Raw genomic sequence first — 15,245 nt, forward strand, 5'->3', positions numbered from 1 at the left:
TATGCGCTTTCTTCACCATCCAGCTCTCACATCCGTAAGTGGCGATGGGGAATACTATTGTCTGGCATCTGACAGACACTGACCATAGAGTTGTGCTGGAGGAGCTACAAATGCCTAGCAGAGTATTCTCTCTAGGAATCTCTAGGTCTTTCAGTGCAACTTTTAGTTAAAGTGGACCATAGAGCTGCACTGGAGGACCTAGAGATTCCTAGAGAGAATATATAAATCAAATCTGTAAATGATCAAATTTGCAAATATCAAAGCTGCAAATATGGAGGGATGAGTGTATTTCATTTCCTCATCATCTGGGTCAGTGGTTCGCAAACCTTGGTCCTCCAGACATTTTGGGCTTCCATTCCCAGAATTCGTGATTGTTGCCCAGCCTTCTCTGAAGAAAGTTGCCAAGGCATAAGTCGGAAATGTCTCGAAGGCACACAGCGACATACAACAAGGGCTGAGTTAAGAGAGCCAGAGTGGTGCGGTGGTTTCAGCGTTGGGACAACCCACTTGGGTGACTTTTGGGCAAGTCACACTCTCTCAGCCCCACAAGGCGGTCATGGCAAACCCCCCTCTGGACAAATTTTACTACTAGGTTGAACTGATGTATTTCCTCTGCAACCATTATTTTTGTGGTTTAACTCTTTTCTGGCTCAAGGCTATGGAATTCTGGGAGTTGGAGTTTGTTGTGGGGCCCCACAACAAACTCCAACTCCCAGAATTCCATAGCCTTGAGCCAGAAAAGAGTTGAAGCAGTGGCAAACCGGGTTATTTCTCCAATGTGGCTGCAGCCTTAAAGTCACTCATGGACTTTCCTTTGTTCAGAAGCTGAGAGAGTGTGACTTGCCTAAAGGTCATGGGGATTTGAACTCAGTTCCTAGTACCAACCCAGAAACCACCACACCAAGCTGGCTCTCTTAAGTCAGCCCTTGGTTCTATGTAGCTGTATGCCTTCCAGTTGTACTCAGGCATTGGCAAGTTTCTTCAGAGGCATCCCCTGAGGCTGAGAGAGTGTGACCTGTTCCCTGATTCGAAGCCAGGTCTCCAGAGTCATATAGGAAGCGTCTCTTCTTTTTTCCTCCCTAACTAAGCCTCAGCCTCAAGCCTCCTTGGCCTCTGGCCCCCAACCGATCAATCCCCCGCCTCACCCGCGTCCATCCTGCCCCTGACTCCGACTTCAGGGGCGGCCACGGCTCTTCCCTCTCGGTCCCTCTCAGCCACGGACTCCCACGGCGCACTCTAACCCACTGCTCCCGACAGCCCAGTTCTCCACCAATCACGAGGCGCTTGACCCCCTCCTCGGAGACGCTGATAGGCCGTAGGAAAGGTCAGCAAGCTCTTCTGCACCGCGGCGCTTCCTCCTCTCCCTTGCTGGGGGCCGCCATTTTGCTGTACGGAGACAGCGGCCCTCAAACCAGGCTCGTTAAGGCTCTGCGCAGCCGTACAAAGGCCAGAGAGTACAGTATTACAGGTGTATAGACCAGGGGGCCGCCATGTTGCTGTACGGATCATTAAAGTACTGTACGTCGTCCCCCTTTCCCCCCAACATGGGGGTCTCAATGTTGTTGTTTATGGTTGTTTGTTTGTAGGCAAGTTTCTTCAGATGGAGTTTGTCCTAGTCATCCCCTGAGAGGCTGAGAGAGTGTGACTTGGCCAAAGTCACTCAATGGGTTTTACATGGCCGAGCCTGGTCCCCAAAACCACAGTCCACCGCTCAGACCAGTACGCCACGCCGGCTCCCGCGGCCTCAGTGCGTCAGTCTAATTATCATATAGGTCAGCTGTCTCTACCTCTCTCTAGAGATTACGTCACACTCTTATGGTGTAATCTATCTACAGCACTCTTATAGTGCTGCTGTTCCACATTTACTGCTCTGGCTGCCTCCTGTTGCATCCTGGTCTTTGTAGTTCAGTGAGGCCTAAGACCTCTCTGACTGAGAATTTCTAAACGCCCCTCCCTAAACTGCAAGTCCCAGAATGCAACAGGAAGCAGCCAGAACGCTCAGTCAAGCGGCAATAAGAGAGCGAGAATGAGGGTGACACAACGAGGGTGACGTATTGACACCAGCGTGGCGTAGTGGTTTGAGCGCTGGACTATGACTCTGGAGTCCCGGGTTCGATTCCCGGCTCCGGAATAAAGACACCTGTGTTATTCCGATAAGGAATTCAACAAAGGGAGGGGGGGTGTCGTGGATGACGTAATACCCGTCGCGTGACGGAATGGCCGTTCTTTCCGTACGGAAGTGACGCTTCGGGGGCGGGGCTAGGCGTTCAGAGAAAGAACGAAAGCGGCAGCTGTGGGAGGGAGGGGGGCTGGGTCCGCCATCTTGTTGTACGGCTGGAGCGCGGAGGGAAGAAGGAAGGAAGCAAGGAAGGGCTCTCTCTCTCCGGAGATGGTGATCTGCTGCGCGGCGCTGAACTGCTCCAACCGCCAGGGCAAGGCTTCCCGGGGCCCAGCGGCCGTCTCCTTCCACAGGTAACCCAGCCCCGGCCCCTTCCTCTCCGGGCGACACGGGAACACCCTTCCTCACCTTCCTCCCGACGACACGCGTGTCTGGCCCTCTTGCTCCACTCCGGAGGAAACAAAAGGGGGACCCTCCATATCTCAGCCTTCTCTCCAGGAGGAATCCCACGATGCCCTCCATTCTGAGCCTGGCTAAGAAGCAGGGGCTGACATTTATAGGAGGAGTGCTTTCAGCTCCTTTTCCAGGACCTGCCCTAAATGTCAAATCTCTCCCCAAGAAGAATTCCCAAAGGTCCTCCATTTTGAGCCGGGCTAAGAAGCATGGATTGACATTTATAGGGGGAGTGCTTTCATCTCAGGGTGACCAGGGTCCTCCTTTTCCAGGACAGGTCCTCCATGTCAGCCTTCTGTCCTGGAGGAATTCCCAAAGGTCCTCCATTTTGAGCAGGAATTCGTATTTATAGAAGTGTTTTAAAACTCTGGATGACGAGAGGTCCTCCTTTTTCCAGGACAGGTCCTCCATTAGCCGCTCTGAGTCCCACTTCTGGGAATACAAATAATATAATAGTAATAGTAATACTCATGTCAGCCTTGTGCCCAGAAGGGATTCCAGAAGGTCCTCCTCCGTTTGGAGCAGTGGCTAAGAAGCAGGAATTTACATCTATTGCACTAAGACTCTGGAGTCCCATTAAACGCAGTGACATGGTAATATAACAGGGCCCTCCTTCAAAGGCTTCCTAGGATTAACAATCCTCCCCAACAACCAAGCGCTGCCTCTTCTGGATCAAGCGCTTCCGTCAAACCAGGCCAACCAGACACAAGCCATCAAGCAAAACGCAGCAATGTAAAGCATGCCGATGTATAGTTTTTGTAGTGGCTTCCCCTGAGATGAATCCCTCTCTCCAAGTCTTGTAGTTTCTCAAGACGCAGAGTGAATGGAAATGAACAGCCTGTCATACCCACAAATCCGATTAATCATCATAACCTGGAACAGTGGCTCCCAGGCGTTGGTCCTCCAGATGTTTTGGACTTCAGCTCCCAGAGTCCCTGACTGTTGGCCAAACTGTCCAGGGCTTCTGGGAGCTGAAGTCCAAAGCGCCTGGAAGAGCAGAGTTTGGGAATCGCTGACAGGCGGTTTTACAACTGATAATGTGGCAGATTCCCTTTCTCCAGAGAGACCCAGGAGCCGTGTTTGAAAAGGAAAACATAGATTTATCTAGCTGCAGCGTCCCCAGAAGGAAAAACCTCTGGAGCCCAGATCCTCAAAGGAATCAGCCCTTTATGGTACTTTGAACAAAGAAAACTACAAATCACATTTCATTGATGTAATAAGATAAACATATACACCCCTTTTACATCCATTACGTATGTCTCTGCCCCTCGTGGTACCCATCAATCAAACTGTTATCTATATGTTTCTCTTTACTGTCTCCAAACTGTCTCTGCATTACATCCTTTTGTTTTGGATAATAGCTTAAAGCAGGAACCACTTCAGGGCCCTTGCTTTCCAGAGCCAAGGATTTGACATGACCCACTGTCCATCATCTTGGCAACCCTTGCCCTCAATACATTTCAGTACTATAATGTTCTGAGCATAGTAACTATCTCAATTTTAACCATCTATCTCAATACCATAGTGCCAGAAAAATAACAAAGAAAATAAATCTCTGTGAGAGGACATGTTCCTCAAAAACAATTGCCGTAAGGAATGAGTACCCATGATAACGTTATCTTTAGGGGGGGAATATAGATCCTGAGTTAGAAATGCTAAGAACAAACATGGCATGGACTTCATTATCTCTGTGCCCTACTTGGAAGTTTGCAAAAGCATCTACCTTCTTGCTATTCTGTGAACCAAGACTGCATCCGCACTGCAGAAATAATCTGGTTTGACACCACTTTAACTGCCATGGCTCAATGTTATGGAATTCTGGGGATTGTAGTTTTGTGGGACATTTAGCCTTCTCTGTCAGAGAGCTCTGGTGCCACCACAAATTACCTTTCCCCAAACCCCATAGTATTGAGCCATGGCAGTTAAAGCAGTGTCAATGTAGATTATTTCTGCAGAGCTCATGCAGCCTCTGCTCTCCTTTTGCCAGGCTTTCAGACAGGTTTCTAATGACTAATTAGTTGCAGAGATACTTTTGTGGTGTGTTTGTGTGTGTGCGCTGTACTGTTAACTTTTGTTGTTGTTGTTGTTGTTGGCCTTCAAGTCTATTCCGATTTATGGTGACCCTAAGGCAACCACTATCTTGGGGTTTTCTTGGCACATTTCTTCAGCGAGGGTTTGCCATAGCCATCTCCTGATGCTGAGAGAGTGTGACTTGCCCAAGGCCACTCAGTGGGTTTCCCTGGCCGAGCCGGGATTCGAACCCTGATCTCCAAGGTCTTAGTCCAATGCTCAAACCACTACTCCACTCTGGCTCTCCCTTTAACTTTAGTGTTATGTTTTTAAAAACCATTTACTATTTTTTTCAAAATTTAGTAGTGTTTTGATGTGATGATTGCATAATTTAGTTTTAACTTTCTGTTATCAGGTTTTTACCTTATGGTTTTAGCTTTTGTAAACCGCCCTGGATCCTATGATGAGAGAAAAGTGGCACATAAACAAGCATGCTAATTACAATAATGCTAAATGCAGGTTTCTACAAAAACTACATCAATAGTGTCTCCTTCCTGTCCTTCCAGAATTAACACCAAGAAGCCCCTTTCTCCTAACAATTAAGGCCATTTCTAGACCTGTGAGACATTTAGCCTTAAAGCTCTGGTGCCAAAATGAACTACAGTTCCCAGAAGTCCATCGCATTGAGCCATGGCATTTGAAGTGGTGTCAAACCAGATTATTTTTACAGTCTCTGTGCCTGTTTGTATTTCACTGTGGTGACTCTCTTTTTTGCCAGTCGATGCAGGTTCTGGGGCGAAGTCCTGCCTCAAAAGTAAGCTTTGCTTTCAGGTGGAGCGAATGCAGGTCTGTAAGCATGCAGTGTTCCTGTTGGCGTCAAGACTGCCTGCTGTCTGACAAACCCTTGAGAAACTACAAGACTTTGAGAGAGGGAATTAATCTCATGGGAAATCACCATGCAAGCGCTATAAAATGTGCTCCACGTGCTTTAAGTTACTGCGCTTAACTTGCTGGTTTGTGTCTGATTGACCTGGTTTGATGGAAGCTCATGATCAAGAGACATTAGTAGTTTGAAGAATTCTATGAAATCTTCAAAGAAGGGTTCTGTTATAATAAACTGTCTGGCTATTAATACAGTCAGCCCTCTGTATCCACGATCTGAAAATATTTTTAACATTTATAAATTCCAAAAAGCAAACCTTCATTTTGCCATTTTCTATAAGGGATGCCATTTTACTATGTCTTATTTAATGGGACTTGAGCATCCATGGATTTTGGTGTCCACAGGGGGTCCTGGAACCAAACCCCAGCAGATACCAAGAGCCCAGTGTAATAATAAAAAAGACTGCCTGTCTGTCTGCCCATCCAGGTTTAGGAAATGGGGGATATACTCCTAGAAGAAAAAACAATTTGCATTCAGGTGTGTAGCAAGCCTGCCAATGGATAGCTTGTTAGAGCCTTTGCTTTTCCTAGGGAGAAACCTCCTGGATGTTGCTTTTCCTGTTAGGTGAACTATGATGAGGGTGTAGCTGGAGAACCAGATCGTGGCAAGAGAGAGGAGGCATCCCTGCAGTGGATTAATTCTGCTTTAGGGAACTCCCAAAACAGGTAGAAGAAAAGTTCTATTTTGATGATCATCGTTAAGGGGAGGGGCAGTCTTAATGATAAATCTCTCCTCTGAAGTTAAGAATTCTGCACACCTGTTCAGGTAGGAAGTGCTAAATGGTTCATGTAGGAAGTGCTAGAGATTGCTAAGTGGTGGGAATACGCAGAGTGTTCTGTAATTGAGGGAAATACATGTTGCATGTAACCTTCACGAAAAAAGAAATTTTATTGCTGAATGAAACAGCAAGGCCCACTTAGGCTGCATCCGCACAGTAGAAACAATCCAATTTGACACCACTTTAACTTCCACGGCTCTCTATGGAATCCAGGGATTTGTAGTTTGTTGTGGCACCAGAGCTCTCTGGCTAAATAGCTCACAAAAGTACAAATCCCAGGATTCCATGGCTTTGAACCTTGGCAGTTAATGTGGTGTCAGACTAGATTATTTCTGCAGTATGGATACAGCCCTAGTCCCACCAGTCTGGTTCATAGAATAGTGATAAAGTAGATGCTTTTGAAAACTTCCAGGTAAGGCACAGAGATGATGGTGTCCATGCCATGTTTGTTCTAAGCATGTCTAACTCAGAAGTTGTATTCTCCCTGTAGATAACATTATCATGGGTAATCATCCTATTTAACCCTTATGAGCAATTGTGTTTGAGAAACCTGTCCTCCCAGGGGGGTTTATTTTCTTTATTTTTCTGGCAGTATGAGATCAGTTGTAAAACTGCCTGTTAGCATGTTCTAGATTTTTAAAGAAACCTGTAGCTGTAACAGCACATTTACTTTGAATAATCTGATTTTTGGGGATTAGACTGGTCATATTATTCTCTGTGAGACCACTCTGTATCTGCCTTATATTGCTCTTAAAAAAACAAACTTATTTTAACAAGTTTATCATATTTAAAAATCACAGCTTACTAAACTAATAACCAAAACACTGCATTATGTTGCTTCCTCAAGTGGGACAGATGATGCCTTAAAACAGTTGTTTATATCATAAAACACTTAATTCAGACATTGCATCATACCAACCATATAATTTGAAATCCAGATAAAAGTTTGATCTTCTAAATATATATATATATATATATATATAGGGAAATCATGGTTTAGAGCTGCTTGTCTGCTTTATTTTATACCTGTTCTGCATTTCCAAAGGAGTAGTGGTCATAACTAATTTGTCACCTCTTTATCACAGTGCATGGTTAAACTCTAGAATTCACTACCATAAAATGTATTGGTGGCTACCAACCTGCACTTCTTTAAAAAGGGGTTAGGCAATTTAATAGTAGATAGGGCAATTAAAGGGAGACAAGATGGCTATATGTTTCCTCCTCCAATATTAGAGTCAATGTGCCTTGGTATACATTCTTACTGGGAACTAAGCCCCACTGTACACAGTGTAAACATGCATAGGATTGGACTATAATTCACAGATGATAATTTGGTATGAAATCTATGTAAAGACAATGAAATATTTTGTAACATCTATTGATTCTGGATCCTGACATAAGCTTCAGTTTTAAATGAAATACTGCTAAGCAGGAAATGAACGAAGAAGAGAATGCTGCCAGTTTGCACAAGCATTTTGTACTGTAGGCAGACTTATTTGTTTGTGGCACTTCATTAGACTTGCTAGTGCCCAGCCTTCATCTGGACTCCTACTAATCAGCACAGGACATTGGCTTAGTCTCTTGTCTGGATTGACAGTGTCAGATATATTGAATTATTAATCTTGAAATGTGATAGTGCTATCTGAAATTATCTTTATGATAGTACAGGAATTTTAGAAAGTTTGTTATGTTTTCTGATTCTTCTCTGTTTGCACTTTGTGGCAGTCTTTTGCACAGAACGTATTAATAGAAAATGTGACTTTCATCAGTGACAGTGACTATAGTGGAGACAGATGCAGAGCTTTCTCATTTATCAGGTAAATAATTACAAACTTTCTAAGAACAGTCAACAGTGTCAGTCTTCCCCAGTCTCCCCCTGATCCCGGTGTCTTGCATACCCTTATAATCTTCATCACACTCTCCCTCATGTTCACATAGACACATGAATGAACAGTTCAGGTACCTAAAAGGAAAATTCTGGAGGTGTTTCGATTGCTGTTCACACTGCATTACAACAGAGTATAATAAATCCATTATGTTTGGGCCCAAAATAAAGCTGCTGAGATACATAAAATAAATAATCTTTTGGTATAGTACATGATATAAATTTTTTTTTAAATAACATCTGAATAATGAGTGTCATAGTTTGTGCTAGGAGACAGATATGGATATCTAGTTCTGAATTACAGCTCTCTGTTTGAACAGGCAAGTATTTCTGATTTATCAAAATGAGCTGCAATTTGGTTAATTGCTGATCCCCTGTGCCTTAAAATCTGCCTGGATGGTGACTTTTGCCATCTAAAATTCAGGGATAGATTACCAGTGCCACAGGCCCATTACAGACCGCACAAAAGGGGCGGTCTTGGTCCGCTGCCGGTTGCAGCGCGGAGGAGCCGCAGCAGCCAGACCGCGCGACTCCTCTGCGCTGCAAAAAAGGAGTGCAGAAATCACACTCCTTCCGGCAACCCGGAAGAGCCGCCGCAAGTGCCAAAGCGCACACTCACGACGACTCTTCCGGGTTTAGACATCGGACGCTGTGCGTCCATTACGTCAAGATGGCCACACCCGTCTGTATAGGGCGCCGCCATATTGCTGTACGGAATACGCGTGAGGGGAAGGTGCATCCGGAAGCGCCGCCCCTCGCGCGTATTCCTGGCGCAATGACGGCGCCGCTTAGGCCCGTCTGTAAGGCTCCACAGTTTTCTTGGTGTTGATTCCTTTACTGTAAAGCTCATTTCTTCATAAGTAAAGCCCATCAGATGTCTGAAGTTTCTTGCTTAAAACCACAGGTTGAGTTATAAATCTTGTTTGCAAGTAAGTACATCAGTTGTCATTAATTGTGATCAGAAAGATAGATAACTCAGTCAAAATAGTCCAATGTTCTTGAGGAGTTTTGATTTTGGAAGACATAGTAAGTCTGGAAGATGCTATATATTTCTGTAGTATGAGAAATAGTACATAAGAGTGTCTTCAAGAAAAGTCTGTTTTCTTAAACTCCATGCTATTATATTTCCAAGAAAAAATGTATACACAGTAACTCTTTTTCTTTTACTCTGTTTTCAAGGTTTCCATTAAAGGATTCAAAGCGACTTATCCAATGGTTGAAAGCAGTTCAGAGAGACAACTGGACTCCCACCAAATATTCCTTTCTCTGCAGTGAGCACTTCACTAAAGACAGCTTTTCAAAACAGCTGGAAGACCAACATCGACTGTTGAAACCCACAGCTGTGCCAACCATTTTCCAGCTTTCAGAAAAAAGGGGAGATAGCAGGGATTATGTCAAGAGGAGAAGAAAGATAGCAAGCCATACTCTACAAGGAGATGGCAGTCAAGCAAAGGAAGGAAGCAGTGACTTAGTTGAGGGAACCGTATCATCTGACCAAGACTTGTTAGCAGACAGGATTAAAATGGAACAAGTCACTCTTCAAGCTGAAATCGGGTCAATGTCTGAGCAGGGAGACAACTTCCAGGTCCAACTTGAAGGTTCCCTTAGAAGGATGTTGGCGGATAATTTAGTCACAAAAGTAACCCAAAATAAACCAGAAAAGCATTCTGTAGATGAGTGTTCTGAAACAGTTATCAGCCCAGGGAGTTTCAAAATGGACAAGAGTGGGATGTCGGAGGATGACTTCACACCTTCAGTTTCTGGTGCTTGCAAATTTATTGGCTCCCTGCACTCTTACAGCTTTTTCTCCAAGCATACCAGAGAGAGGTCGTCTTTGCCAAAGGAGCAAGTAGAAAGAAAACGGTTGAGGAGAAGTGTGGAACCACGCTATAATAGCAACACTGTGGAGCAGGACACTAATTTAGCTGAAGCCGCTTCTACTTCCTCTCTTACGGCTATACCCCAGAAACCTTCCCAAAGCATTTCTGCATCCCCTGCAGATCTGACTCCGAAACCAGCAACAGAAGCTGTTGTTGGTGAAAAGGGAGAGACTGATGCCAACCCCATGTCAATCAATGAGGTCATTATGTCTGCCTCAGGAGCCTGCAAGCTCATTGACTCCCTCCATTCATACTGTTTCTCCTCTAGGCAAAGCAAAAGTCAAGTGTGCTGTTTGAGAGAGCAGGTAGAGAAGAAGAATGGCGAACTGAAGCAGCTGAGGCAAAAGATCAGCCGCTCTGACAGCCAGGTGCGAAAATTGAAGGAAAAACTAGATGAACTGAAGAGGATCAGTTTTCCGTTCCTGAGCAACTTACTGTCCCAGGACTGTGGTCAGTATCTACTGCACTCTCAAACTGAAGCAAACTGATGTTAACGTATGAAATTGTCTAGAAAAATATTTTAATGTATTCAAGCACCTTTTCAAGGTAGTCTGGTTGTATTACCTTTGACGGGTATAGCCCAAGTTTTGGAAAATATAAAAAATATTTTTATAGACTCATATTCATGGTTAGTGAAATATACCTCCTTGGCTACCCCCACACATCCCATGCTTCACTCTAAAACTGTGGAATAAGAATTCAAAGATATAGTCATGTTAGTCTGTAGAATCAGTGTGTAGAGAGATCTTGTGGCACCTTTGAGACTAACTGAAAGAAGGAAGTAGACTGAAGTCTATGAAAGCTCATGCTGCCAACTTCTTTCTTTCAGTTAGTCTCAAAGGTGCTACAAGATCTCTCTACTTACTGTGAAATTAGAGACGGTCTTGCTCTACTTAGAATCACAGATTTTGAAGTTTTGTTTATTTGAGGGAAAGGGAACCTCTGGCCCACTGAAGATCCAGGAATGCCCCTTCATAGAATTCCAAGCCTGAAGTGAGGAGAGATAATTTCATACTCTGCATGCTACTCAATTTGAGAAGGAACAGCAAGAGGGGCCCCTTTGGTGTTCTCAATGAGGAATGTGAGAAAGATGTAACATTCACTCAGTGACTGGAGGTAAAAGGGCATTCTCCATGTAAAGAAAAGCATGGAAATCAATACCTCTTTCTGCATGGAGAAACAGAAGTAGTTGTCAGAGTAGGAAAGGATTACTTGAGCTGCCAGAGAAGGGAATGGTCTTAAAGCCCATGTATGTGGCAGCAGCCTGTTGCCACATCAGTCTGGCACCCAAGACCATTACAGTTCCTCATGCCTGCTGCAGACAATCTATAAATATGCTAAGTCTCTCCATCTTGTCTTTAAATGCTTAGAAATTAAGCTTGTCTGTCATATCCTCTCGTTTATGTATATGATTGCCTACCACATCTCTCTTAGAGGTGAATTACAGTGTGCCATGATGCATTTAATAGCAGGTTGGGTCATGTGGAAGATATTTAGACTACATATACAAAATGCAAGGCGCCAATGTGTTATAAACTTTTAATAATAATAATAATACTGTTTATTTATAGCCCGCTTTTCCAAAAGAGATCAAAGCGGGTTACAACAAGAGCACAAAACAATGTACAATTTACAACAGTATCCACATCATAAAAACACACAAAACTACACCAAATTTAAAACACGATTTAAAAACACAATAAAAAAAATTGGAAATATTAAAAACCACAACAAAAACTAGCTTAAAAGTGCCAGTGTAATGGGGGGGAGAACAGATGTCACAGTGGTTTAGGCCACTATAACAAAACAATAGTTTTGGTTGATTGTATAATATAGCAGAGCTTTAGCTATGCTTTGTGTGCTAAACAGAAGAATAGAGCACATATTTCTTCATCTACACCATGACACATCGTAGTGATTGCTTATAAGCTTGAAAGAGAAAAAAATGTGTTGGATATTATAAGACGTATATGTAAGGTATTTCACTTTGCCCAATCTTATATTGTGTGTCCATTTGCTGTTGTTGCTGTGTTTCTTCAAGTCATTGTCAACATCTGAAGACCTTAAAGTGAACCCATAATGGGCTTTTCTCAGCAAGATGTATTCAGAGGGGGTTGCTGTTGCTTTCTTGTGAGGCTGAGACGATGTAACTTGCCAAAGGTTTCTGTGACCAAGCAGACATTTGAACTCTGGTGTCCCAAAGTTCTAGTCCACAACACCATGCTATCCTTCTATGGGATAAATGTTGTCTGATTTTATGGACCTGTGCATGCACACTGCCTTGCTTTGCTCTTGCTGACTCTAAGCGAGTGTGTACTAGAAAATAGGCTTTTTGGTTGTGATAACAAAGTTACATCAGTTTGAGAGACCTGCTAAAAGTGACTTTTCAGGGAGACCTTTGGGCTACATTTACCTAGACTCTCTTGTTTTTCTGCATGTGATGCTTGGGTTTTCTACTATTTCATTGTTTGTTTGTTTGTTTGTTTTACTTGTAGCTTTTTTGCAAGGCATATTTTAATTTTAATATGTAATGTTTGACTGCATTGTATTGTTAATTTCCTGTTGTGAGTTTCTTTGTTTCATTTTGTAGAAAAAAATGGACACATCTTTAACATAAAATTGAATGCATCTGATTACAACCACATGAAAGACAGTGACAAATAGGCTGGGAATCTAGTGGTTAAAAGTAAATTTATGCTTTTTCTTCTTTCAAATAAAAATAGGATTGAATAGATGTATCAGTATGGTTTACTGATTGCAATTTATCTATTAGCAATGTTATTGATAAGAAGCTCCCCTGCCTTCATAGCTGCTAAAGAAAGGAGCAAAGGCTAGAAATTGTGCTTTTGCTATGAAACTATGGTCCAAAACACACTGCAGAAATTATCCAGTGTAAGACCGCTTTAACTGCCTGGGCTCAGTGCTAGGGAATCCACCTTCTGGGTGGCTTCAAATTAACAAGTTTGACTTTACATTCTTCCTCCCTTGCCTCTGCTTTGGATTTCAGGTTTTATAGTACAGTACTAGAAAGTGAAATGGAAGGCATGTCTTTTGATATGCTTGCAAATACGTAGCTTATCCTTGCCCTGTGAGAGCCAACAGGAGCCAAAAAAAGAATTAGGTCACAGCTTGTCCCACAGTTGTATGTCATTTCTGTGCAACTTGCTTAAACTAAACTACAAGTCCCAGAAAACACTGGGGTAACCTCTGGGCAGAGTCTCTGTCTCCTGTTTAACCTTGCTAGGCTGGTTCACAGCATTTCCTGGAGACCAAAAAATAGGGATTCAAGAGCGGACAAGCTGAAAGTAGTTGTGCAAGATATGGCCAGCAATGAAAGCAATGCAGGTACAGTCTTAAACACTTTAACATTTTAATGACAGTGCTAAGAAACTTTGAAAGAAGAAAGTTGGGTTTCATTTGAGCTTCTCTTTTGTACTTTTTGAATGATTCTGCAGGGTGCTATTTCTCAATCTTCTATTAAAGAAGTGCTTTTTTAACACATGTTGTATGTGCACTTGCATGTGCATTTGACAGCTTTCATTAGTGTCTAGTTTGCACCTAAGATTTTATCCAGAATTGTGTACTCTCTCCTTAACAGACTTCACCAGTGGTTGATACAGATTTGGCTTTTATTATGCAACAACCTTTCACCATTTGTGGAATTTTAATGGGGGGTGGGCAGTATCATATGTTATTGTCTTCTCATGCTCTCCAAAGTTTCTTCTTTCATCTAGGAAAACACTGAAGAGAGAAAGATGAAATAGTTGATTGTATAAGGTAGCACTAAGCACCTTCTATTTATCAGCATTGCTTAAGTAGAAAACTTAATGTGAACAGGAAGATCCCATATACTGTTTGTACAATTGTTAAGCTTCTGTTTGTGGTGAGAGGAACTTGGTTAACTAGCATTGCTGTCCATTTGCAGGTTCAGTGCATTTGAGCAGCCCTTTAGGTTATTCAGAGTATAAAGTTTTCAGAATTTTTGGAACATTTTCCTTAAGATCTTCGGTAGCTCTGCCCTTTTTCAGTACATAGTACTAAGCACAATGTTTGCAGATAAGTCATTGATATAGGTGTGTGAAGTTGATGACTCAAATTATTTGTATCTATAAAAGTATTAATATTTAACCATAGCAATGTGTGCTCTTCTGTAGGTCTTCCTTTTTCCAAAAGCATACAATCAAGATGAATCAAGGCATTGGAAAACACTGGGAGAAGTCAAGGGCATTAGTAAAGTGATATTATCCATGACCATGTTTGCACATCAGAACAGAATTAACAGGTTCAAAAGTATTTCATTAAAAACCAATAAAAAGGTAGTACTTGAGCTGTATTTACAATGCAGTGTGGAAGCATTGGAGTTACACAAAGTGGCACTTGGTATGTACTTTAAAAGAGACTGAGAATTAACAAGAAGATGCAACTTAAAACACCCTCCACTTCCCCTCTCTCTGTGTGAAAAGAGGAGATTATTAATTTACGAGAGCCATTGTGGCATAGTTGTTTGAGCACTGGACAGTGACTCTGGAGGCCAGGGTTCGAATATCCACTTGACCATAGAAACCTTGCATACGTCACACTCAGCCTCAGAGGAAGGCAAAGGCAAACCCCCACAGAAAAATCTTGCCAAGAAAACATTTCATTATATGCAAGTAGTCAGATAAAAGCAATTCCAAGTTTTTGTAATCTAGTTTTTCTTTTCAAATTGCTTGCAGTGTGGTAGAGTTTATCGTAACCCAGTTGCAAAGAATTATGTGATAATGGAAACTTTGTGAATGTATTCAGATGAAATAATGAAGGGCAGGGAACCTGTGACCCTCCAGACACAATTGGACTCCACTTCCCATTTGCCTTAACAGGTGTGGCTAGTGGTCAGGAATGGAGGATGTTATATTCCAACAACATCTGAAACGTCTCAGCTTTTTCAGTATTCCATCACTGTAAAACGTATGGAAGTTCTAGCAGCCACCACTGAGTTCTAGTTTGTTCTTGCATAAACATTCAGTACAGTCAACACCTCTTTGCCTAGCTCTATTAAAATCTTTGATTTTTCTGTTGATGTATCTGCTTTATCACACTAGGGGACAAACAGGATTTAAACGAGAGTTAAACTAGAGAACACCAGGAAATATTGTGTGATAAATATCAGGCATTTCCTGGTTTTCTCTAGTTTAACT

General features: G+C 42.7%; 2 protein-coding genes across 4 annotated transcripts in view; one reads left to right on the top strand and one right to left on the bottom strand.

The window, feature by feature from the left end:
• Positions 1–1,361, bottom strand: part of ATG4B (autophagy related 4B cysteine peptidase) — a 36,400-nt gene extending 35,039 nt beyond the window's left edge. The window contains exon 1 of the mRNA XM_042459458.1: positions 1,146–1,361. Coding sequence (XP_042315392.1) covers positions 1,146–1,155 — 10 coding nt within the window. The 5' untranslated portion in view covers positions 1,156–1,361. The remainder of the gene's footprint in view (positions 1–1,145) is intronic.
• A 647-nt stretch (positions 1,362–2,008) lies between these two features.
• THAP4 (THAP domain containing 4) overlaps positions 2,009–15,245 on the top strand; it is a 29,766-nt gene continuing 16,529 nt past the window's right edge. Inside the window, exons 1-2 of one of the 3 annotated variants that reach the window (XM_042456491.1) lie at positions 2,009–2,472; positions 9,368–10,518. In XM_042456491.1, coding sequence (XP_042312425.1) covers positions 2,390–2,472; positions 9,368–10,518 — 1,234 coding nt within the window. In that variant the 5' untranslated portion in view covers positions 2,009–2,389. Of the gene's footprint in view, positions 2,473–9,367; positions 10,519–12,293; positions 13,414–15,245 lie in introns of those variants that run through there. The other 2 variants (XM_042456490.1, XM_042456492.1) reach the window with 2 other exon arrangements.

Source organism: Sceloporus undulatus, chromosome 3 (assembly GCF_019175285.1).
Source record: "Sceloporus undulatus isolate JIND9_A2432 ecotype Alabama chromosome 3, SceUnd_v1.1, whole genome shotgun sequence".
NCBI lineage: Eukaryota > Metazoa > Chordata > Lepidosauria > Squamata > Phrynosomatidae > Sceloporus > Sceloporus undulatus.